Here is a 26,218-nt window from a genome sequence, read left to right as displayed (position 1 = left end):
GACGAGGGAGAGGCGGGGCCGAGGCCGCGGGGCGGAGCCAGAGACAGCGCCCACGGTGGCCGCCATCTTGAAAGAGGGCAAAGACACTCCTGGCGTTCCCCGCCTCTCGGCTTGTTTCAAACGCCAGCGCCATCTTGGATCACGGTAATCGTCGCCTCTTTCCGCTCCGGGTTATTCTCTCTGGCGCCATGTTGGATTAGTTCAGAGTCGCCTTTGGTCTCCCTCGGTAGTCCCGCGGTTCCTAACATCTGGGTGCTTCATCGTCCTTGACTTTTTTTTCTCCTTATAAACTCTGCCTCCATGATGGAGCAAGAAAATGTTGCTTTCGTTCTCCCTTATCTTACTTCTTCCAGTGGCTCTAGCTTTATCGCTATGCGCGTGATCGAATAACCTGCCATTTTGGGTCAGGGTAATTGACGCAGATATCGCTTCCCATCAACCTCAGAGTCCGGCGAGGAATACGCTTTCCAGGGGTTACTCTCGGCTCCTGCACCAGCAGCTAGGTTGAAGGTTCAGTCTTCGAAGGTTTCTTACCTGCCTTTTAAATTTTAAGTTACTAGTACAGTGGAGAAGGTAAACGAGAAGTTTGCCCCTTTTTCTGTCTGACTAACGTCGTACGTGTGGTCCAGGATACAGTGTCATTTATGAGGGTCTGGAAGGTTCAAGTGCATCTTCCAGCCTGAAGCCACGTGGGCTCACCTGTTGCCAAGGCAGGACGAGGACGAGGTGATTAGGCCGTCAGCTAAGGGTGAGGTGCCGAGTGGAGCAAGAAACTTTCCACCCACAGTGGTCAAAAGGGTGTTGGCTTAAACGGAAAACCTGTCTGCTGAGGTAAACAGGGAAGGCTTATGGAAACTGCCTCAGCCATCTGACCCCTCTTGCTCATTAACTGCTTTGTTCTGGATTTTTTTTTTTTTTAATTTGTAAAAGGCTCCTGCAGCTAATTTTCGCACACACATCTTAAACGAATTGCTGTATACGTAGTGGTATAAAATATTTATCCATTCTAGTAAGTGGAGCGTCTGTGAGCTTGCACTGGGGTTCCTGGCACTGAATGAGAGGCAGAGTGTTCTGTCTCCCAGAGACCATATAGAGGGAGCTGGTGGAAAATAAATCTGTATTAGTTGGTGAAAGGTGTTATCAGTTAGGAAGTTATTGCAGTAATCCAGGCCATAGTGTTGGTTTAGGCCAGAGTGGTTGTGACTGAGATGATGGAAACCTAATTGAATTCTGGACATACTTTAAAAGAGCTGATAAGATTTGTGGATATATGTGGAGTATGCGGTAAAGGAGACATTGTGAGCAACTTGGAAGAACTGAATCATAGAAGAAAGTATTTTGAAGGCAGAAATCAGGAATTTTGTTTTTTACATGTTGAATTTGAAATTTACATTAGACATCGAAGTGGAGAGGTTGAGTCATCAATTAGATTTAGACCAGGTGCAGGCAAAACTGTTCCTTCTGGAGGCTCCAAGGGGGAATCCATTCCTTACTTCCTCCAGCTTCTAGAAGTTGCTGGCATTCCTTGGCTCACAAGTTGCATCATTTCAATTTGCCCTCTCTGAACTTCTACCTGCTTTCTTACAACAAACAACCTTTGTGATTACATTGGGTTCAACCAGATATTCTGGGATAAATTTCCCCATAGCAAGAGCCTTAACTTCATCACACCTGCCCAGCCCCTTTTGCCATATAAGTAACATACTGGGGATTAGAATAGGGACCTTTGTGGGGGGCCATTATACAGTCTACCACATTCTGCTGCCCCCCCAAAAAAGGCAAGCAAGAAAACCCCCCAAAGACTTGAGAAAAATGATGTTATTTTTAAACCATTATTAAATTTGCAGGAATGTAAGGGATCTCCAAAGCGGGAACTGGAAGTGGGGAGAGGGCTTCGTTGGTGATGGTTAAGAACAGTAAATTGAAATTAGAACAGTGATCAGTTAGCAAAAGCCAAAGCCAGGATTTCTCTGATGGCAACCACTAGTACCAGGGCTAGGACTGGAAGACTAACCGAGGGAGATTTCTAGGGCCTCTTTTATAAGGGTCCTAATCCCATTCCTAATCACATCCCAAAGGCCCCACCTCGAAGTACCAGGGTGTTAGGGAGCAGGGTCTCAACATGTGAATTTTGGGGAGGACACAAACGCTTAGATTAAGGTGTTATTTTCCTTGGCAAAAGGGATTCTGCAGGTGTGATTAAATCAAGGAGCTTGCAATATAGAAATTAGCTTGGATTATCTGAGTGGGCTCAATGTAATCACAAGAGGGAGGCAGAAAAGAATGAGTCAAAAGGGGAAGTGACTGTAGAATAAAGGCAAAGAGAGATGCAATGTTTCTGGCTTTGAAGAGGAGGCAAGGGGCTTCTAGAATCTGGAAAACGTAAGGAAATGGATTTTCTCTCTAGCAAGGAATACAGCCTTGCCAACATCTGATTTTAGCCCAGTGAGACCTGTTATCAGACTTCTGACCTACAGAATTGTAAAATAATATATTTGTGTTGTTTTAAGCCACTAAGCTTGTGGAAATTTTTAACAGCAGCAATTGGAAACTACAGCTAATACATCTCTATCAATATCAACCAAAAAGCGTTACTAGAGATAATCATGATGAAAGATTCTGTTCATCAGGAAAACATAAGAATTTTAAACATGTGTACATAATTACATGGCCTCTGTGCTAATATTCCAATTCCATGTAGAGAATAAAACATTATTGAGTGACATTAAGGAAGACCTAAAATAAGTGGAGGGATCCTGAGTTTGTTACCGGACAGAGAACCGGTTCTGAACTCAGGTTCAGCTGCTTGGCACTTGAAAATCAATACTTGAGACAAGTGGTGGTGGGAGAGGAAAGGTTACTTTACTCAGGAAGCCGGCAAACTGGGAAGATGGTGGCCTAACATCTCAAAGACCATTCATCACTGTCTAGGCGAAGCTGGAGGGATTTAAAGGAGAAGGCATGAGAAAAGGGAGAGAGGCTATCTGCAGGAGAAGCAGGTGCCCAGGCAGTTAGTTCTAAGTCGACATGACCCTGAACAGACTTGCTGGCATCAGTGGTAGCTGCTTTAGAATGTAATCAGGTCTTATCATCTGGCAAAGTTTGGTCCTTCACTCCTCAAGGCCAGTGGTCTGCAAAACTCGAGGAAAGTAAGTTAGTTCTGCTACAGACCAAGGGACTTAGGTCAGCAAGCAAGAAGTGCATAAGCTGGAAGCAAGTTAACCCTTAAAACTGGTTGGAGTGCTGTTACAAGACATTAATTGAAAGACTCCGTATGGTAAAGGTGATAGTTCTCCCTAAATTAATTTATAAATTGCATGTGATTGCAAATCAGAATTTCATCAGGTGGTTGTTGTTTGTTCATTTTAGTTTTTGTGGAACTTGATAAAGAAATTAAAATTTTACATTGAAGTGTAAAGATCCAAAATTTGTCAAGATATTGGGAGAATTTGATCTATAATAGATCAAGAATTATTATATATTATAGTAAATAAGACAGTATAGTATTAGTATAGGAATGGCAGATAGGCTAATGGAGCAGAATAGAGAGCCTAAGAATAGACCCAAAGATATATAGACATTTTGTGTATGATAGAGATGCTGTAGAGAAAAGATGGGCTTTTCAATAAATGCTGCTGGGACAGTTGGATATCCATATGGGAAAAAAAAATTCCCTTCCTCACAGCACACACAAAAATCATTTATAGGCTTAATGAGAAAGACAACATTTATTTTTTATTTTTTTTTTAAAGATTTTATTTATTTATTTGACAGAGAGATAGAGAGCACAAGTAGGCAGAGTGGCAGGCAGAGGGAGAGGGAGAAGCAGGCTCTCTGCTGAGCAGGAAGCCGGACATGGGGCTCGATCCCAGGACCCTGGGATCATGACCTGAGCCGAAGGCAGCCGCTTAACCGACTGAGCCACCCAGGCGCCCCGAGAAAGACAACATTTAAAGCTTTTAAAAAGTAATAGAGGAGAATATCTTTATGACTTCAAAGGTGGAGAATTTTAAAACACGATATAGAAAGTACCAACTATAAATGAAAAGACTGATACATTTGACAAGATTAAAATAAAGAACTTCTGTTCATCAAAAGGTAGCATAAAATTAACAGAAAACCCCACAAAATACAGAGTGGGAGACTACATTTACCACACACATAATTAATAAAGGACTAGCCTTCACAACATATGAAAACTCCTTCAAATCAGTAAGGGATAATCACATTGAAAAAAATGGGCAAAAGACTTGAATAGGGACTTTACCAAAGAAAATATATGACCAATAAACATATGCAAATATCCTCAACTTCACTGTTAATCAGGGAAATGAAAATTATAACTGCAGTGAGATACTATGAGCCATCCTCCAGGGTGGCTAAAATGAAACAGTTTGATACCACCAGTTGTTGGCGAGAACATCGTGCAGCAGAAACTCCTGAAGACTGCTGGTGGTGTTGGTGTGTTCACTTCAGAAAATGGTTTGGCATTATCTAGGAAAGTCAAAGGTACACATAACCCATGATTGATATTCTACTGCCAAGTAGATGCCCTTGAATGCCCCTAGAATACGTATACCAGAATATTCAAAGCAGTTTTGCTTATTATAGCCCCACACTGATACAACACAACATCTTACACACAGTGGAATAAATAAGTCATGAGATGTTCTTACAGTGGGTTACCTTACAGCCATGCAAATGAACAAATTGGAGCTCTACTTGACAACTTGGATGAATCCCATAAACATTGAGTGAAAGAAGTAAGGCACAAAAGAATGTATACAGTATGATTCATCTAAAGTTCAAAATCAGGCTAAATGAAACTACATTTTGGGGGGGGATATATACATAGCTGGTAAAACTATAAAGAAAAGGAAAGAAATGATTACCACCAAAGTCACAATAATGGATTCTTCTGGATTAGAGCTGGCCACCTGACTTAGGGGCAATTGGTTAGGAGGCAACCCTCTCCCTCATCTTTTTATTTTCATAGAAAAGGCAACTTCTACACAAAGGGGAATGTACTAATCATTTCCAGGTTCCTACACAATGGAGACCAACTTAGGTTAATTAGAGAGAAAGGAATGTATTGTAAGGTCAGTGGATAGCTCATAAAAGTAATGGAAAAGCTGATGAATGAGGTTTGGAAGATGGACAGGAAACCATGGGAAATTAGGCAGCCAAAAAGAGAGACCAGATCGATACACAAGAAGAATATGGTGGTTATCCAGCTGTCATTGGCCTGGCTACCCCTGGACATTGAATGCTGCCATTACTGGTTCCTCTACTACCCCTGAAAGATTCAAAACTGCCATTTGCTTCTCTGTGTTACTACGGGGTCAGGGTTTTAGAAGCATCTGATTGGAGGGTTACATGCCCAAATTCTAGAGACTTTATTCCTGGGTAAGGGGCTGTTTGCCTATACGTGAGCTTCTTTCTTGAAATTCCCTCCAAATAGTGTGTTTAGAACTGGATGGCCAGAAATGGAAGACATCTATCACAAGGAATATGAGAAATAAACACATATGGCCCCCACAGGAAGGAGGAAAAAGAAATATGAGTAGTTAGATCTGTGGAATTCACTGGGCCATGTTTTTACTGGGGGACAAGACATTGTGCACAGTCATTGAATTGAAAGGCAGCCAGGCTTTTTCTTCCTTCTGCCTTGTAGTGTACCATTCTCTCTCTCTATCTCTCTCTCTTTTTTAAAAAAATTAATTCCAGTGTAGTTAACGTACAGTGTTATATTAGTTTCAGGTGTACAAAATAGTAATTCAACAATTCTGTGCATTACTCACTGCTCATCGTGGTAAGTGTAGTCTTAATCCCCATCACCTACTTCACCCACCTCCCCCATCTCCCGTCTGGTAACCATGAATTTGTTCTCTGTAGTTAAGAATCTATTTTTTGGTTTGTCTCTTTTTTTCCCCTTTGTTCCTATATTTTGTTTCTTAAATTCCTCATATGAGTGAATCATATGGTATTTTTCTCTGACTGACTTATTTCAGTTAGCTCCATCCATGTTCTTGCAAGGGGCAACATTTCATTCTTTTTTATGGATGAGTAATATTCCATTACACCCCCACCCACATCTTCTTTATCCATAGTAATGCTGCAGTACATATAGGGCTGCATATATCTTTTTGAATTAGTGTTTTCATATTCTTGGGTAAATACCCAGCAGCAGAATTACTGGATCATATGGTATTTCTATTTTTAATTTTTTTGAGGAACCTGCATACCGTTTTCACAGTGGTGGCTGTCGCACCAACTTGCATTCGCACCAACAGTGCACAAGGGTTCCTTTTTCTCCACATCCTTGCCAACACTTGTTTCTTGTGTTACTGATTTTAGCCATTCTGACAGATGTGAGGTGATATCTCATTGTGGCTTTGATTTGCATTTCCCTGATGATTAGTGATATTGAGAATCTTTTCTTGTGTCTGTTGGCCAGCTGTATGTCTTCTTTGGAGAAATGTCTGTGCATGTCTTCTGCCCATTTTTTAATTGGATTTTTTGTGTGTGTTGAATTGTATAAGTTCTTTACATATTTTAGGTACCCACCCTTTATCAGATATGTCATTTGCAAATATCTTCTCCCAGTCAATAAGTTGTCTTTTAGTAGTTTCTTTTGCTATGCAGAAGCTTTTTATTTTGATGTAGTCCCAATAGTTTATTATTGCTTTTGTTTCCCTTGCCTCAGGAGACATATCTAGAAAAATGTTGCTTGCTAGGGTTGATAGAGAAATTACTGCCTGTGCTCTCTTCTTGGGTTTTTATGGTTTCAGGTACTTAATTCATTTTGAGTTTATTTTCATGTGTGGTGTAAGAAAGTGGTCCAGTTTCATTTTGCTGGAAGCCGTCCAGTTTACCCACCACCATTTTGAAGAGACTGTCTTTTTCCCATTGCATATTCTTGCCCCCTTTGTCAAAGATCAATTGACCATAACATTGTGGGTTTATTTCTAGGCTTTCTATTCTATTCTTTTCATTGATCTATGTGTCTATTTTTATGCCAGTATCCTACTGTATTGATTATGACACATTTGTAATATAACTTGAAATCTGGAATTGTGATACCTCTAGCTTTGTTTTTTTCTTTTTTGAGATTGCTTTGGCTCTTCACAGTATTTTGTGGTTTTATACAAGTTTTAGGGTATTTTTTCCAGTTCTATGAAAAATGCTGTTGGTACTTTGATCGTGATTGCATTAAATCTGTAGATTGTTTTGGGAAGTATAGCCATTTTAACGATACTTGTTCTTCTAATCTATGAGCACGGAATGTCTTTCCATTTCTTTGTGTCATCTTAAATTTCTTTCATCAGTATTTTATAGTTTTCAGAGTACAGGACTTTCGCCTCCTTGGTTATATTTATTTCTAGCTTTTTCTTATTGTTGGTGCAATTGTAATTGGGATTGTTTTCTTAATTCTGCTTTTTGCTGCTTCCTTATTAGTGTATAGAAATGCAACAGCTTCTATACTTTGATTTTGTATCCTGCAACTTTACTGAATTCCTTGATCAGTTCTAGCAGTTTTTTTGGTGGAATCTTTAAGGTTTTCTATATATAGTATCATGTCATCTGCAAAGAGTGGACGTTTTACTTCTTCCTTACCAATTTGGAGGCCTTTAATTTCTTTTTGTTGTGTGATTGCTGTAGCTAAGACTTTTGGTAATATGTTGAATAAAAGTGTTGAGGATTTTTGGATCTATGTTTATCAGAGATATTGGCCTGTAGTTCTCTCTTTTGGTAGCCTATTTATCTGCTTTTCATATCAGGGCAGTGCTGGCCTCATAGAATGAATTTGGATGCTTTCCTTCTATTTTTTGGAATAGTTTGAGAAGACTGGGGATTAGCTTTTTAAAATATTTTGTGCAATTCACCTGTGAAGCCATCGGGTCCTGGACTTTTGTTTGTTGGGTGTTTTTTGATTATTGATTCAATTTCATTGCTGGTAATTCAGTTTTGGGGGGCTTATATGTTTCTAGGAATTTATGCATTTTTTTTGGATGAGTCTGGTTAAAGGTTTATCAATTTTGTTGATCTTTTCAAAGAACCAGCTCCTGGTTTCATCGATCTGTTCTGTAGTTTTTTTAGTTTCTATTTTGTTTATTTCTGCTCTAATCTTTATTATTTCCTTCCTTCTGCTGGTTTGGGATTTTGTTTGTTCTTTTCCTGGTTCCTTTAGGTGTAAGGTTAGGTTTTTATTTGGGATTTTTCTTGCTTCTTGAGGTAGGCCTGTATTGCTATAAACTTCCCTCTTAGAACCACTTTTGCTGCATCCCAAAGATTTTAGATGATTGTGTTTTCATTTTAATTTGTCTCCATGTATTTTTTATTTCCTCTTTTATTTCTTGGTTGACCCATTCATTGTTCAGTAGCATGATATTTGATCTCCATGTATTTGTGATCTTTCCAGATTTTTTTTCTTGAAGTTAATTTCTAGTTTCATAGTGTTGTGATCAGAAAAGATGCATGATATGACTGCAGTCTTTTTTATTTTGCTGAGACTTGTTTTGTGGCCTAATATGTGATCTATTCTGGAAAATGTCCCATGTGTACTTGCAAAGAATGTACTCTGCTCTTTTAGGATGGAATGTTCTGAATATATCTGTTAAGTCCATCTGGTCCAGTGTGTCATTCAAAGACACTGTTTTCTTGCTGATTTTCTGTTTGGGTGATCTATCCACTGATGTAAGTGGGGGTGTTAAATTCCCCTTCTATTATTGTATTACTATTGAGTACTTCCTTTTTGTTCTTAGCTGCTTTATGTATTTGGGTGCTCCTATGTTGGGTGCCTAAATAGTTACTATCGTTATATCTTCTTGTTGGATTGTTTTCTTTGTGATTATATAATGTCCTTTTTTGTCTCTTGTTACAGTCTTTGTATTAAAGTGTATTTTGTCTGATGTAAGTATTGCTACTCCAGCTTTCTTTTCATTCCCATTTGCATAATAAATGCTCTTCCATCCCTTCACTTTCAGTTCTTTTTTTTTTTTTTTTTAGAAGTCCAGTTACCTTGGAGTTTATTTAAACTAAGAGGAAAAGGTCATAGTGTTTTCATGCAATACATACTTGGTTCTTTAAATAACAATGTGACAAATAACAAAGAATTATGGAATGCTGCACTTGTGATCCATACAAAACACCAACATTTTGGATTGTACATAATTTAAAGAAATGTCTCAAACACTTTTTGAAATACTGTAGCAGCCAATACATAGAGGCATGCCTTAGGTGGGCACAGGAATGCAGTTTAGAAAAGAAAGAGAAATATCACACTGGAACTACCCAATTTCTTCAAAATCACTGAGCAAGAAAAGCAACATTGAACTTCCATACTGATTTTACACAAATTTTATACAGTACCTTGACTTAAATCCAAGAGCAAAAGTTAAGACTCTCCTCCTCTATTTTTGGCAAACAACTGCATGGTAAACTTAGATGACGTTTCCCCCTGGATTTTACCTGGGAGTGGCCTTTTTAATTTTTTATTTAAAAGAGGGCAGGTTTGGCACTTTTATACCGATGTCACCAATGTTAATATTTCTTGGGATCTCAGGAAGATTCATATTCTTTACAGCTGATACAGCACGGGCTGGAGCTCCCGCTAAGCCAGCCTCAGATTTCTCCAGTTTATTTTGTGCATCAATTTGAGTAACAATCTCATTCATGTTGGTCTCCAATACCATTCCCCCCATCACCATTTCTGCAAGAAATGGTGAACCTTGTCTACATGGAAAATTAAATCCAGTTCACAGACATTTTCAAAACGCCTGTCTAATGTTTCCACAAATACTTGAATTAGATCTAAAATGCCAAGTTCACTTTCTGAAGAGTCCACACAGAAGACAAAATATAATGTTACATAATGTCTATAAATCAGTTTGTTGTCAAATCGTCCAATTAACAATCCTCCTTCTAGGAAATTACAAACATTTTCATCTCTCTTAGATACCAAATGGAATGTCTCCCTGATGATTTGCTGTTGTGTATCTTCACTGTAGGGCTGGTAGAACTTGGAGAGCCGCAACTTCCCGTGGTTGTTGAAGATGAGGATCGCCTTGATCATGGCTGAGCTGGGCCGACCGGGTGGGCGCTGGGGGCCAGGGCGGGGGCGGGCGCGCGAGCCTCGCCTCCCGATCTCGCCTGCGATCCTTCCCCACCCGCCCCTCCCGCACGCGCGCCCCTTCACTTTCAGTTCTCATGTGTCTTTAGGTCTCAAATGAGACTCTTGTAAGCAGCATATGAATGGATCTTGCTTTTTTTTTTAATCCATTCCATCACCCTATGTCTTTTGATTGGAGCTTTTAGTCCATTTACATTCAAAGTAATTATTAATAGGTATGTACTTAATTGTCATTTGTTATTTGGTTTTTGGTTGGTTTTGTAGTTCTTCTCTGTTTTTTTCTTCTCTTGCTCTCTTCTCTCATGGCTTCCTGGCTTTCTTTAGTGATATACTTGGATTCCTTTCTCTTTATATTGTTTTGTTTGTTTGTATAGTGTCAGTTTTCATTTAGTGGTTACCACTAGGTTGATATATAACTTCTTATGTATATAGCAGTCTATATTAATTTGATGGTCACTTAAGTTTGAACCCATGCTAAAAGCATTAAATTTTTACTCCTCTCCCCTCCATGTTTTAGGTATATTGTGTCATACTGTACCTCCTTTTATTTTGTGAATCCCTTGACTGATTTTATAGATATACTTAATTTTACTTCTTTTGTGCTTCCTACTTTTTTTTACTCCTTCTTATGGTCTTTCCTTTCTATTCAGAAAGTCCCACTTAACACTGCTTATAGGGCTGGTTTAGTGGTCATGAATTTAACTTTTGTTTGTCTGGGAGACTCTTTATCTCTCCTTCTATTCTGAATGATAGCCTTGCTGGGTAGAGCATCCTTGGATGCAGGGTGTTTTTTTCTTTCAGCTCTTTGAATATATCATGTGACTCCCTTTTGGCCTGTGAAGTTTCTGCCGAAAAATCAGCTGATAACCTTGTGGGGTTTCCCTTGTATGTAACCGTCTTCTTTTGCTTTTAAAATTCTCTCTTTATCACTACTTTTTTGCTACTTTAATCACTGTGTGTCTTGGTGTGGACCTCCTTGGGTTGATTTTGTTGGGGACTCTCTGTACCTCCTGGATCTGGATTTCTGTTTCCTTCCCCCAGATTCCAGTTTCAGGAAGTTTTCAGCTATTATTTCTTCAAATAAACTTTCTTCCCCCTTTTCTCTCTCTCTTCTCCTTCTGGGATCCCTATAATGCAAATGCTATTATACCTGGGGGTGTCACTTAGTTCCCTGAGTCTATTTCATTTTTTATTATTTTTTCTCTCTCCTGTTCAACTTGACTGCTTTGCATTACTCTGTCCTCCAGATTGCTGATCTGTTCTTCTGCTTCCTCTAGTCTACTATCTACCCCGTCTCGTGTATTTTCAATTTCAGTTATTGAGTTCCTCATCTCTGATTTGTTCTTTATGTTTTCCCTTCGTTGAGGGTCTCACTGAGGTCCTCCACTCTTTTCTTAAGTCCAGTGAATATCTTGATGACCATTACTTTAAAATCTCTATCACACATATTACTTATCTCCATTTTGTTTAGCTCTCTTGCCGTGCTTTTTTTCTGTTCTTTCATTTGGGACATATTCCTCTGTATCCTCTTTTTTTTCTAACTCTGTTTCTCTCTGTTAGGAAAGTCAGCTATGTTTCCTGCACTTGAAAGTAGTGGCCTTGTGAAGAAGAGGTCCTGTAGTACCCTGCAGTGCAATGTCCCGTGTTCACCAGAACCTGGAGCTTCAGGGGTGTCTCCTATGTGTGTTGTGTGCACCCTACTGTTGTGGCTGAGCTTTTGCCTTCAGTTCCGTCTTCAGTGATGGCTCTCTTTGCCTGTTGTAGGCAGGATTTGGTCCCTGTGTTGTTAGTGAGCCAATATAGGGCTGCCTTGGGCTTGAATTGAATCAGAGCATGTAAAAAAAAAAAAAAAAAAAAGAATCAGATCATGTGTTTGCCAGAGATGTGGTAGCCAGGAACTGCAGGGTGCCTTCTCTTTGCTGTCCCTTGAGAAACTTTCTTTGGTGGGCTGGGCCTGTAATCAGACCAGATGTCTTCTTTCAGCTCACTGCTGGGGCTGTAGTCAAATTTGTCTATGTGGCTATCTGCCCCTGTCCCTGGGGCAGGAGTCACTTTGGAGTGGTGCTGGCCCTTATCAGGGCTGCTTGCACAATGCTGGGCTTGTGGCACTGTTTTGGGTGGGTTCCTGCCAGGACATATTGGAGGGGGCAGGTCTGCAGGAGAATGCCAGGGCTGGGTGTCTGTGCAGTGTTAGCAAGATTTGTTGGGAGAGGGGTCCTGGAGCTGAGGCCTGGTGAGAGGGGGCCTGTCCACAGAGAATATGGGGGCAGGGGCACTGTTAGCCAGTTAGGTGGAGAGTGTTGGCACTGTGTTGGTTCCTGCAGGTGTCCATGTGTCTAGGCTGGGGGTTGGCAGGGGGAAATGGTACCCAACAGCTCTTTTGTTACTGGAGAAGTCTCCTAAGGATCCCTGCCCCTCCAGGATATGCTCTGAGATTAATAAATAAATCTCCTTCTGGACTACCCCAGGCATTTTTCAAACTGCTCTTTCTCTGCTCTAACTCCTTGGGGCTGTTTGTTATGCTGTCTCTTTAAGGATGGGGACTCAGCTTCCTATAGCTCTCCATGGTCTCCCAGAGCTCAGCCTGTTGATTTTTATAGTTCTAAGTGTTAAGCTGATTGTAAGAACTTGCGAAATTAGGCCCCTCTGATTTTCAAAGCCAAATGTTATGGGGAGTTGTCTTCCCCATGCAGTTTCTTCATGCCTGGGGTGCTTGGTATGAGGGTCTGTTTCTTTTCCCTCTCCAGTTGGCTGCATCCCTCCCTTCCATGGATACTCCCAAGGGTTTTTTTAGCTCCTGACCATGTCTCCATCCTTCCTGCCCTCTTCAGTGTGACCTCTTCTCTACATTTAGCTGTGGAGAGTATGTTCTGTCAGTCTTTGGGTCATTTTCTGGGTTACTTACACTGATGTTGGTGTTCCCTCGTTGTATCCATGGGCCAAGGTGAGCGAGGATTTTCCTACTCCATCGTCTTACCTAGATGTCTTAATTTAAAAAAAAATATTAATAGCATCCTGTCTTTGTGCTTTGGATGTAATGTTTTCTTGTATTTTTTGAAGATATTAATTACTGTTTTTTTCTCTTCCTGTATTGTCTTTATTTTTTTTTAAGTCCTTTTTAATGTTTGTTGTCCTGTCTTTTTTGTTAGAGACTTACCTCAAATGGTTGATGGTATTTGGTTGTTTGTCTGTATTTAAGAGTGAGGTACTAAAAACAAGTTTGTGTCTAGGTGGGGCCTGTTTAATGTGGGCCTTCCTGTAAAGTGCTTAGTCACTAGAATAACTTTAGAATGATCAGACAAGTCCATGATATGTGGAATTCAGTAGGATATAATTTTAATGTCTATAGCAGTGTGGCCCTACCAGAAAGAAAACATTCTGGGACTTGCCAAATTGAGAAAGGTTTCAATACCCTGAAGACTCCTCAGGATTCAAAATACTGGCTATGAGTATCCATATAGGTAGATGGGAAAGATTTAGATATCTAAGGAGAAGTAAAGAATGTAAAACCATTGAAGTCATGAAAGAAGTAAGCTATCATCTTTTAGGTGGTACAGACTTTCAGAAATAAAGGAACATTTAGGACTTAAGCCCAAAAACTGGATTTTGGAGTTGGAAACATAGTGAGTACAGAAAGGGACTTAACTTGATCATCAGTCACAAGAAATATCACCAGGGTGTCTTATAGTTCCAGGCTTATGCCCCACTGAAGTCTGGTTAAAAAGCATCCTCAGTCAGCTGAGAAGATAGTGTTCCCCCCAACTGGGCTTTGTTCAGGGCTGTAAGCCTGGTTCATATCCACAAATCAGTCAATGTAATACACCATATTAATAAAATGCAGGGTAAAAATCATAATCATTTCAATGGATGTAGAAAAAAACATTTAATGAAATTCAACATCCATTTATGATAACTCAGTGAAGTGGGTATAGGAGAAGTTACTGCAATATAATAAAGGCCAAATATGACAAGCCCACAGCTAAAATCATTCTCAACGGTGAAAAGCTGAAAGCTTTTTTTGTAAGATTGAGAACAAGACAAGGATGCCCACTCTTTCCACTTGTATTCAACATAGTATTGGAAGTTCTTGTCAGAGCAATTAGGCAAGAAAAAGAAATAAAATTCAATAAATGGTGTTGGGAAAACTGGACTGCCACAGACAAAGGATGAAATTAGACCACTGGCTTACACAACACACAGAAATTAACTCAAAATGGATTAAGGACTGTTGAACATAAGACTTGAAACCATAAAACTAGAAAAAAAAAAAACATAGGCTGTAAGCTCCTTGACATAGGTATTACCAAAACAATAATTTTTTTGAATCTGACACCAAAACAAAAGCAAAAAATAAATAAATGGGTTTACATTAAACTAAAGAGCTTCTGGTCAGCCAAGGAAAACATCAACTAAATAAAAAGACAATCTACTGAATGAGAGAAAATATTTGCAAATCATATATCTGGTAAGGGGTTACTATCCAAAAAATATAAAGAACTCATATAACTCAATAGCAAAACCCCAAATAATCTGATTAGAAAATGGGCAGAAAATCTGAATAGACATTTTTCCAAAAAAGACATACAGATAGCCAATACGTACATGAAAAGAAGCTCAACATTATTAATCATCAGGTAAATGCAAAGCAAAACCATAGTGAGATTTCACCTCATATCTGTTAGAATGGCTGCTATCAAAAAGACAAGAAATAAGTGTTGGGAAGGATATGAAGAAAAGGGAACCCTGTGTACTATTGGTGGAATGGAAATTGGTGCAGCCACTGTGGAAAAATTTTTTGAGGTTCCTCAAAAAATTTAAACTATATGATCCAGCAATTCCAATTCTGGGTATTTATCTGAAGAAAATAAAAACACTAACTTGAAAAGATCTATGCACACTATGCACAATGAACATTGCAGCACTATTCATGATAGCCAAGCTGTGAAAACAACCTAAGTGTCCACTGATGGTTGAATAGATGAAGAAATTATTTTATGGATAAATAACAGAATATTATTCCATCATAAAAATGAATGAATTCTTGCTATTTGCAACAAGTGGATAGACCTCAAGGGCATTATGCTAAGTGAAATAAGTCAGACAGAGAAAGATAAATACTGTATGATTTCTCTTATATGTGGAATCTTGAAGGAAAAAAAAAAAAAGACAACCTCATAGATACAGAGAACAGAGTGGTGGTTGCCAGAGGTGAGGGTGGGGGATGGGGGAAATGGGTAAAGGAGGTCAAAGGTTTAAAAAAAAAAGTGAGTATTACATCTTAGTAAATCTATAAATCTACCAAATCAGATCTGGAAACTGAATTTAATAGTTTAAGGAAGAACTAGGTTTTAAAATTTGTCACATTAATAGGTCAAATATTAATTAAAAAAAAAACAGAATGGGGTGCCTGGTTGATTCAGTTGGTAGAGCATGCAACTCTTGATCTCGGGTCCGTGAGTTCAGGCCCCACACTGGGCATAGAGCTTACTTAAAAAACAAAAACAAAAAACCCAGAATGGTTTCCAAGTAATCTTTCTTTGTGCACAAAAATCACCCTCAGTCATAATATACCAACACTGATAATTTGATGAAAATTGGGATGTTTTATTGAGAAATTCCTGCATGACAGCATGTGTGGGTTATTTCTCTGTGCTGTCCAATTTTTCAAGAAAAATGCTCCAACCTCTTGCCTGTGCAGGAGTACCCTGCAGCAGGGCTGGCTTCAAAGGTGCACACTTGTGCAGTCACACAGGGCCCCTCACTGACGGGACCTCATACTTATTTTACTGCCCTGCTGTCACTGTCTTGAAATTCTTACTACTTTTTTTCTTTCTCTCTCTCTTTTTTTTTTTTTTTTTTTTTTAGACAAAGGCCCCACATTTTCATTTACCCTCGGCCCTGCAAATTACGTAACTGCTCCTGCTTGGCAGAGTTCTGGCTGCCACACAGGGGAGAGGGCTGGAGTCCTGAGGTTTAGTGTGTAGCTTTTCCCTGAGCCCTGTGTTTTCTGAGTTGCCTCACTTCCATCTCAGTTGGACCTGTTGTCCACCAGTCCATGGCCTCTCTAGTCTAACTTCAGAAGATCCCCTTTCCTGCCAGGGTTGGGAAAGGGACTGTCAGAGGGCCATATGGGTTAGAGGAGGAGATGGGAGACAGTTGGTCTAATCCCTCTACTTTTGCCTAGTTCTTTGGTAGGACTCAGCTTGCTCTTTGAGGCTTTCTCTCCTGCACCCACTTGCAGAGTGGAAAAAGAACAAAATTAGTTACCAGTTAGTCTATCCCCCAATTTTGTCAACACTCAAGTCTGCCATATCACCTCTCTCTGTTTTTGCCCGTGTGGGTTCATGCCTTTGTCCTTTTACTTTCATATTAGTGAGGTTTTGGAAGACGGGAAATAAATGCCAAGTGTTCAATCTGCCATGTATGGCCACTAATCTTCATTCAGTTTCCATAGAAACAACTATTTTTCCCTTTATCACTCAATTTTTGTTCGCTTATATAATAATTAAATTATGTAATTACAGTTACAACTGGAATAAATAAGTTTAAGAACAAACCCAGTTGACTACACTTAGAAGTATGTGGGCATCAGTTAATTTATTTTACAGAGGAATGAAAATTGTGGTTAAGTTGGGCAAGTTGGATTAAATGGAAATTAGTTAACTGAGCTTGTATCTTAAATAAATGAATGTAAGACATCCATTAAGAAGGCTCATTATTGAAAGTCTAAACAATTTGGCTTCTTGGACAACCAGTGTGAAAAAGTTTATGTCTTTAAAACTGCTGGAGCGAGCAAATGCCTTTCTAGGACCAGGCTCTTTTCTGCACTTTATGGGTACTATGAATGTATGTGTTCAGACCGATTTCCTGGACTCTGGACCTTGGTCTGTCCTAATTCCTACCTATTCCATCCCACTTCTGTCTTGATCTCCTAGTTGGATTTTTGACCTGCTTTGACCTAAATGACCTTGGTTGGCATCTGTGAGTTGATACCTTACATTCCCTTTAAGGATCCCCTTCATAAGTACCTGGTTCCTCCAGTGTTTAAACTTTTAGGGTTTCTTCAGGGCAAAGCTGACCTGCCTCCTATTGTTTCCCCTCTCTACAGGAAGTCAGGTTTCAGCTTCTGTGTTCTAAGTCAGTTACCCATTCATTTCTTTACCTTCTGTCTTCCAAAAGTCTAGTGTTTTTCATCTGTCTTCTCCCATATTTGTCTTTGAAGGGCTTATGGCTTTAAAAAAATGATTATTCCTTTACTCTCAGTTTAGCATGGGTTCCAAAGAGAGCAAGCAGAGTGACTGCTTATTTTCAGTAGGTCCTGTGTAGCCTCCACTTCTGCCATGGTAGCTTCTCATTTTCTAAGCCCTTGGTATTCTGCTTCTCCAGAAAATAGGACCCTCTGTTTTGAGCTTTCTAGACAAAAAAAAAAGATACCTACCCAGCCACTTCCTGGGACTGCCTAGCAGAGCACTCTTTGTTCTGTGGTTAATATGTAGTCAGGAACAAGTCAATGTGAATTAGCTTTTGTAAATATTAATTAAAAATTAGGAATTTATCCATCTCTTCTGAGTTGTCCAATTTGTTGTAATATAGACTTTCATAATATTCTGTTATAATTGTTTGCATTTCTGGTGTTGGTTGTTATTTCTCCTCTTTCATTAGTGATTTGTTTATTTGGGTTCTCTCTATTTTATTATTATTTTTTAAATCCACTTTTTTTTTTAAGATTTTTATTTTTTTGACAGAGAGAGACACAGCGAGAGAGGGAACACCAAGCAGGGGGAGTGGGAGAGGGAGAAGCAGGCTTCCCACCAAGCAGGGAGCCCAATGCCGGGCTCGATCCCAGGACCCCGGGATCATGACCCGAGCGGAAGGCATATGCCACCCAGGCGCCCCCTCTCTCTTTTTAAATGAATCTTGCTAGAGGTTTATCAATTTCATTGATCTTTTCAAAGAACCAGCTCCTGGTTTCATTGATCTCTATTGTTTTGTTTTGTTTTTTTAGTTTTTATGTCATTTTTTTCCTATATTATTTATTTCTGCTCTAAGTTTTATTATTTCCTTATTCTGCTGGTTTTGGGTTTTGTTTGCTTCTTCTTTTTCTAGCTCCTTTAGGTGTAAAGTTAGGTTGTTTATTTGATATTTTTCTTCTTGAGGTAGGCCTGCGTTGCTACAGACTTTCCTCTTGGAACCACTTTTGCTGCATCCCAAAGATTTTGGACTGTTGTGTTTTCATTTCCATTTGTTTTCATGTAATTTTTTATTTCTTTTTTGATTTTTTGGTTGATCCATTCATTGTTTAATACCATTTATTTATTTAACCTCCATGTATTTATGCTCTTTATGGCTTTTTTCCCTGTGGTTGATTTCTAGTTTCATAGTGTTGTGGTCCGAAAAGATGCGTGCAATGACTTCAACTTTTTTTATTTTGTTGACACTTGTTTTGTGGCCTAATATGTGATCTATTCTGGAGAATGTTCTGTGTGCACTTGAAAAGAATGTGTATTCTGCTGTTTCAGGATGGAATGTTCTGAATATGTTTGTTAAATCCATCTGGTCCAGTGTGTCATTCAAAGCCAATATTTTCTTGTTGATTTTCTGTTTGGATGATCTGTCCATCGATTTAAGTGGGGCGTTAAAGTCCCCCATTATTATATTAGTAATGCCTATTTCTCTTATGTTTGTTATTAACTGTTTTGTGTATTTGGGTGCCCCTATCTTGGGTGCATAAATATTTACAAATATTATATACTCTCGTTGGATTGTCCCCTTTATTATTATGTAGTATCCATCCTAGAAGGAAGCATTGATGAGGATGTGGAGAGAAAGGAACCCTCCTGCACTGTTGGTGGGAATGCAAACCGGTGCAGCCACTGAGGAAAATAGTATGGAGGTTCCTCAAGGAATTACAGACAGAACTACCCTGTAGTCCAGGAATTGCAGTACTGGGTATTTACCCCAAAAATACAAAAACATTAATTCAAAAGGATACATGCACCTCTGTGTATTGTAACATTATTTACAATGGTCAAACTATGGAAGCAGCCCAAGTGTCCATTGACAGATGAATGGATAAAGAAGATATTTTATATAAACACACACACACACACACACACACACACACACACTGCAAAATTACTCAGCCATAAAAAGAATGAAATCCTGCCATTTGCAACAACATGGAGAGAGCTAGAGAGTATACTACCAAGTGAAATAAGTCAGAGAAAGACAAATACTGTATGATGTCACTCATATGTAGAATTTAAGGAAAAAAACAAATGAGCAAAGGAAAAAAAAAAGGAACAAGACTCTTAACCATAGAGAACAAACTGATGGTTACCAGAGGGGAAGTGGATGGGGGGGTAAGGAACATAAGGGATGGAGATTAAAGAGTATACTTATCATGATGAAAAAAAATCAAATGATAAAAAAAAATCAAATGGGCTATTGTAGGAGTGCTCTATAACCTGGAAGATACCACCAAAAATAAAAACTATTCTTACATCAAAAAAAAAAAAGAAAGTGAAGTTAAGATTTTTTTGGTAATTATGAGTCTGTGTGTATATCCATAACATACTCCTCAATTAGTAAACCAGATTGTAGTTATTTTGCCACATGCTCCCCCCACCCCAACTGTACTTGTGTATAGAGCTGGTGGTCTTCACAATGTTTTTTTTCATAGGAGTTAATGTTACTTAAATGGCAAATAGATCAAAGATAAAAAAAAAATTAGGGAACTCTTTGGGATAAAGGTATAGTGCAATTAAAGCCAAGCGAAGTCTGAGAAATTGCAAAATAGACTCATAAGGTCAGATGAGCTTTTCTCTTGTGACTATAAAGAGGAGAGTAGCAGTTGGGAGTTAAAACTTTCCCTTAGAAAAAGTGGGCAGTTGTAGCATTTCCTAAACTCACAGCAATTATTTTTTGTACAATTGCATGGGCACTTTCAGATTCAAAGATCCTTTTCTGGGAGGTGGGTGAACTTAAATAGTTCTTTTTGTCTTTTGTTAGTATATAACTTTTTTACATATGTATTTTGTTTCTGCAGGAGTATAATCACTTCCTTGAGAGTAGAGGGTGTTTCTGACACATCTTAGTATCTTTCAGTGCCAGAAGAATAGGGGCTTACCGTCAGGATCAGGTAATGTGCATGAGCTCATTTAATTTATTTTTTTTTTAAATTTTTTTCAGGGTGTCTGGGTGGCTCAGTCAGTTAAGCATCTGACTCTTGATTTCAGTTTAGGTCTTGACTCTTGATTTCAGCTCAGGTCTTGATCTCAGGGTCAGAGCTCAAGCCCTGCATTGGGTTCCACACCAGTCATGGAGCCTACTTAAAAAAAAAATCATCTATTTTTATTTTTGAAAGAGAGTGAGCACGTGTGTGCATGCGTGGGGTGGGGAGAGGCAGAGAGAGAATCCTAAGCAGGCTCCATGCCCAGCACCCAGCCGACACGGGGCTTGATCTCATGACCCTGAGATCATGACTTGAGCTGAAATCAAGAATCAGACGCTTAGGAGCGCCTGGGTGGCTCAGTCGGTTAAGCATCTGCCTTCGGCTCAGGTCATGATCCCAGTGTGCTGGGATCGAGTCCTGCATGGAGTCCTGCATGGAGCCTGGCATGGAGACCCACATCGAGCCCTGCAGCAGGCTCCGCATCGGGCTCCCTGCTCAGTGGGGAGTCTGCTTCTGCCTCTCTCTCCTGCTTGTACTCTATCTCTCAAATAAATAAATAAAATCTTTAAAAAAAATCACACAGGCCTGTACCCCTGAAACAAATAATACATTATATTTTTAATAAAAAAAAAATCAGCTGCTTAACTGACTGGGCCACCCAGGCATCCTGAGCTCATTTAATTTTTATAAAAACTATGAGGGAGGCGCTATTACTGTAATTTCACAGATGAGGAAACTGAAGCACAAGCACAAGTGAGAGGTACAGCTGAAACTGAGTCCCCTTGACTGATTAAGCAGGTTAGCTAAATCCTACCCTCGTATCCTGCAACATTTGTCTTCAATGAACAGGTTGGGTGCTTTCTGGAGAGAGATCTGGGATTCATGGACCTTACGGAATAGGTTGTATGACTACTTGCTAATGAATGTTTGACGAATTTGGCCTGAGGCTATCTTTCACTTTAACATAGCATCTGGAATAAAGTTGTGGAGGAGTCCTATAACTCCACCTATCTCTTAACTATTGGAGGCTACTCATGTCTGCCCAAAAGAAGCTAGTAAGTGGGAATGACCAAATTGACAGGTTAATTTATAATTTTCTTCTTCCTTAGTTATCTCCAACTAGAAGGACTCTAGTCCCAGAATCTAATAATGTGAGGATTTATGGTACACTTCCATGTGGTCACGACTGGGGCGACTGTCTCTGACATGAAGCCCTCCCTGCAGAATGTCAGCATTTGGAACATGGCAAGGCCTGCAGGCTAAGATTTCAAACAAGCAGCAGTTAGAAATTTAAGGTTGTCTCCAAACACTGTAGGTCTCCTGGGCATTTCCAGTTCCAGTGCTCAAAGCCACTGAAGATAAATGATTGTAGTTGTCACAGTGGCCCCTCCCACCACCCTTTTGGGTCACTGTCAAGGAAATCCTGCCCTAGTGATCTGTCTCTCTGCATCTATCTCAGATGGCCCCATTGGATGCTCCCCTAACTCAGGTAGCTCCAGGTTCCAAAAACACTCGAGATTGTTGTCCTAGCTGGTTGTTTCTTTCCCTTTTTTTTTTTTTTTTAAGATTTTATTTATTTATTTGACAGAGAGAGACACAGCGAGAGAGGGAACACAAGCAGGGGGAGTGGGAGAGGGAGAAGCAGGCTTCCCGCGGAGCAGGGAGCCCGATGTGGGGCTTGATCCCAGGACCATGGGATCATGACCCGAGCCAAAGGCAGATGCAGAGTGGGGAGTCTTGCATTAGTACTTAAGCACTCTGGCCAAGGGGACACCCATCACTTCTACTCACAGCTCACTGACCAGGACTAGTCACAGCCCCATCGAGCCAAGGGCCCACAATGCTGTGCCAGGGGGCAAAGAGCCTCAGTAAGGACTGGCACAGACGTTAGCCTACCTTTCAAAATGCAGAGAAGGAGTTCCTAAAGGGTAAAGAAAGTAGTATTACTTGTGTTTTCTTGAAGATTGGAGAATTGAGTTTCCTTAGAATTCAATTATCCTTCATCTCCTTGATACTTATTAGCATCGATTTATTAAAAGCCAGTAAGATGTGAAAAGTAAAACTCAGGGGCACCTGGGTGGCTCAGTCGTTAAGCATCTGCCTTCCGCTCAGGTCATGATCCCAGCGTCCTGGGATCGAGCCCCGCATCGGGCTCCCTGCTCCGCGGGAAGCCTGCTTTCCCTCTCTCACTCCCCCTGCTTGTGTTCCCTCTCTCACTGTGTCTCTCTCTGTGTCAAATAAATAAATAAAATCTTGAAAAAAAAAAGTAAAACTCAAACACTTTGATTAAAAGAAAAAGCGACTATATAAAGTTAGAGCTGACAATAGTCATCATGTCTTTAAGTATACATAGAAATATCATTTAATATGAAGTTCTACAATGTAAACAACAACCAATGACTTTTTATGTGTTTGGGATGAAAATAGAATGGGAGAAAATGTACTTTTTTTTTCCTGGTGCAGAATATATTTAGTCAATTTTTCCCTAGCAAGGAATAAAAAGTCCTCTTCTTTAAAAATAGTAATTTCCACACTAGGAACATTTGTGGATTGTGGTTGCCTTAAAAAAATGAAAAAAATTAAATATTAATTGGACAATGGATTATTTCCCTCTAGGCTACATTGTGGAATCATAGAATCATCTAATCCAGCATTTATTAGCATGCCTTGATTCTTTCTAGAATATCTATAATATTGTTTGAACACTCAAGACATAAGGGGCTCACCATCTGATAACAGATTTCAATAGGGCAGGAGCGTTATCAGGAATTTCCTCCTAACAAATGTTTAAATATCAAGACACGGAAAGAAAGCACTTGGTTGCCAATAACAAACTGCACCAAAATTACAAATGCAAACCAAGCCCTAGTTGATTATACTGATAATAATAATGATGATTTGTCACATGCCAAAATGTCATATAGATCTTAGCATTATGAGGATTCGACAGATATCGAATGTCCATGGAATTTATCTGTAGAATGTAACTGAACCAAACTGATGCTCAAGAGAGATTTTGCACAAAATGTGCAAATTAGGCTACCTCGTGTGAACAAGATCTACGTAAGTCGTTGTATTCCTTAGTGAAGCACAACCATCTAAGCCATTCATGCAGCACAGGATTTGTTTGTCATTTCCAGGATCACTTTGGGTAGTCTCCAGGTGGTGGCATGGCAAGAAAGAGAAGGCTGCAGAGATTGAACAAACAGCATGCACTGTGGTATCCTTTATTTAAAAACTGTGAGCTAACTACAGTCGTAGTGTTCTCATTTACCATTCTGATGGCATAATAAACTGGGAGAACATTAACACAATTTCAAGACTTTAAAAACCTGTAGCAAACACACACACCACACATGGGCACACACATGACAACACACATGCACACAAAGATTATAGTCTAAACACAACTAAGTGAAGAAAAGCTTCAAATGCTCTAAATCAAATTTTAAAACCCTTTATTATAAACTGTGGTAATACTGTGGCTATTATGAAAAAAATTATTTAACTGCCTAAAAAGCAAAAAGAAAAATACTGGCAAATTTGAAACTAGCAGCAAAAAGCAGATAAAAATAGAATGAAAGGTAACATAAGACTAATATCAAAGTTCTAAAGTTGATACTGTGTAGGGTTGCACTGAAGTCATTTCAAATTGGTTCTTGAGGAACTATCAAAAAGTCCCTTGAAATATGAAATTGCTGCACTTTACAAACAGTGGAAAAGAAAAAGTATTTGGAATGTTACACACACACGCAGAGAAATGTATTAGGTATATCGGTTTATAGTCTTTGTTTATGACCTTCAAAAAGTTTATAAAGAAAAATTTAAGTGCCAATATAGTGAAAGAAAAAGTCCTAAAGATGCAAGTCTGAGTGCATTTATCAGGTCTATGGATACATTTGAAGGCTGCGGGCAAGGCCTGACTGATGCACATTCAAGAAGAAAACATTGTGGAACCCCATAAGGTAGGTAGGGTTCTCTGGCGAGTGTTTAGAATGGAAGTTGTGTTAAAGTCAGACTACCCTGAAGGAGATTCCAAAGGACGTGCAGTTCTACAGCCCTTCATCAGTTGAAATCTGTTTCATAGTGGCCGATAAATAATTAAGACTCACTTTTCAGCAAACTGGTTTTTCATACATTCAAACACAAACATCTTTACCACACATGCAGAGCTGATATTCTGTAACAGCACAAATATGAATCCTGGTTTCAGAAGAAAAGCACATTAGCAAGGATTTTTTTTTTTTTCACGGGTTCTTACAAAAATGTCTGAAGCTGCTAGACATCTGCAAAGAGGGGATAAGTTTAGATTTCCTACTGATTTTGGAAGAAAAGAGATTCTATTTTCCTAAGGAAGCCAGCCATCCACGAAGCAGGGAACCGGTCTTCAGAATCTAAGAAGCGTCATGTCCTTAGTGCTTAAACTCATGGCAAGTTCAGAGCCAGCAAAACTGGCAGGTGGAACAGGGGAGAGAAATGAAAAGTTTGCATGTCTATAGTATACTTTGGAATCAAATGGGCCTCGTAAGTTAAAATGGCTCAACTGCTTTCAGAATGAAGTGCTGCAGGACTGGAGGAGACGCCGTTCTCTGGAATTAGGAGCTGGGAGAGACACATCTCCATCTCCAGGGACCTTCTGGGCTGAGCTGTGAGCACAGGGCCTTATTTTTCATGAGTGCTTTCAGTTAGGGAATTTATGACTTTGCCCAGATAAAGATTTCTTTTGGTTACTTTCTAAAATCAACAGATCAGGCAAGTTACTGGTAATTTCCCAAAATGAAATCTGGCCGTGTTAGTATCTTAAGGCGCCAACTAGTTCATGTTAATGCCCATCAATAGCTGCTGCTAGTACCAACAGCTGTTGCTGAACAATCAACCCTCAAATGACTAACTAGATAATCTATCACACTAGGTGCTTTTACTATCTTGGATTTTTTTGAGCTTTAGAGAAATAGTCTTTGTAATATGCCTTAGAAGCTTCTTCTCTCTGGCTTTGTTTCACTCTTCCTCTTCTTCTTCCCCTTCCCCTTCCCCTTCCTCCATGGTCTCCACAATGAGCTCTGCTGTGCAGGTGGCTTCTCCGAGACTGTTGACAGCCTTGCAGGTGTACTTGGCATCGTCGTCCCCGCAAACATCGCTAATGATTAAAGAGCAGTTCCCATCCTCGTCGTAGTCTATCTGGAAGTGGCGGGACTCCCGGATTGACTGGTCATCTTTGAACCAGACAACTTCAGGGTCTGGGTATCCTGCAGCACGGGGAGAGGACACAAGTTGCAGAAACGATTATTCAAAGTTTCTTATCAATTCATGCAAGCAGCTCCTAAGCAACCTCTATTGATTAAAGGGGTACAGGAAAAAATCACAATGTTGGCTTTTAGCATCTCTTTTGAGATTTACATTCAGATATGGGCATATGTTGTAAATAGCAATATCTGAAATCCCACAGAAGGTACTTTACAGGCATGCCATTTACCATCCACGTGGGGCTTGTACTACGTCCCACCTGCAACACAGCCCTGACTCCAGACACATGCCTAGAGCTAAAGATCTCCTTGGAGGAAAAGAAAATTTCTTATCTTGTGTAGAAGGGTTGAACTTAAATAAATGTAAATAAAAAACAAGAAAACAAATGGGCACAAGAGATCTTTAGGGGGTGATGGAAATGTTCTAAAATTGGATTGTGGTGATTGTACAATAAGATGGGTAAATTTTATGTTACGTAAATTATAACTCAAAGCTCATAATAAGCTCCATAATACATAAGTTAGAGGATCTGATAATATTGCTAAGAAAAAAAAGCAATATTTATCTTAGTCTGATCCAAAGACAGATAATCTGCCAACTATAGATAACTGGAAATTGACCACATTGGTTAGCCTCATTTTATGTTATTAGTCATGTTTCTGGAAAAT

General features: G+C 39.5%; 1 protein-coding gene, 1 long non-coding RNA gene and 1 pseudogene across 12 annotated transcripts in view; 1 reads left to right on the top strand and 2 right to left on the bottom strand.

Moving 5' to 3' along the window:
* Positions 1-13: 13 nt before the first annotated feature.
* On the top strand, positions 14-23,573 carry LOC113916858. The gene is made up of 3 exons (XR_003518060.2): positions 14-144; positions 20,181-20,273; positions 23,447-23,573. It is a non-coding gene; the product is annotated as an uncharacterized LOC113916858 (long non-coding RNA).
* Positions 9,104-10,170, bottom strand: LOC113916856 (annotated as a pseudogene). The gene has a single exon (XR_003518054.1). The product of XR_003518054.1 is annotated as an AP-3 complex subunit sigma-1-like (transcript).
* Positions 23,504-26,218, bottom strand: part of MYLK (myosin light chain kinase) — a 173,349-nt gene continuing 170,634 nt past the window's right edge. For 7 of the 10 annotated variants that reach the window (XM_027583955.2, XM_027583956.2, XM_027583957.2 and 4 more), the window contains one exon: positions 25,305-25,552. In XM_027583955.2, the coding sequence (XP_027439756.2) occupies positions 25,305-25,552 (248 nt within the window). Of the gene's footprint in view, positions 25,553-26,218 lie in introns of all 10 variants that reach the window. The other 3 variants (XM_027583953.2, XM_027583954.2, XM_027583962.2) reach the window with 2 other exon arrangements.

This window comes from Zalophus californianus, chromosome 1 (assembly GCF_009762305.2).
Source record: "Zalophus californianus isolate mZalCal1 chromosome 1, mZalCal1.pri.v2, whole genome shotgun sequence".
Lineage (NCBI taxonomy): Eukaryota > Metazoa > Chordata > Mammalia > Carnivora > Otariidae > Zalophus > Zalophus californianus.
Note: the sequence above shows the minus strand (reverse complement) of the source record. Positions and strands in the feature narration are given on the sequence as shown.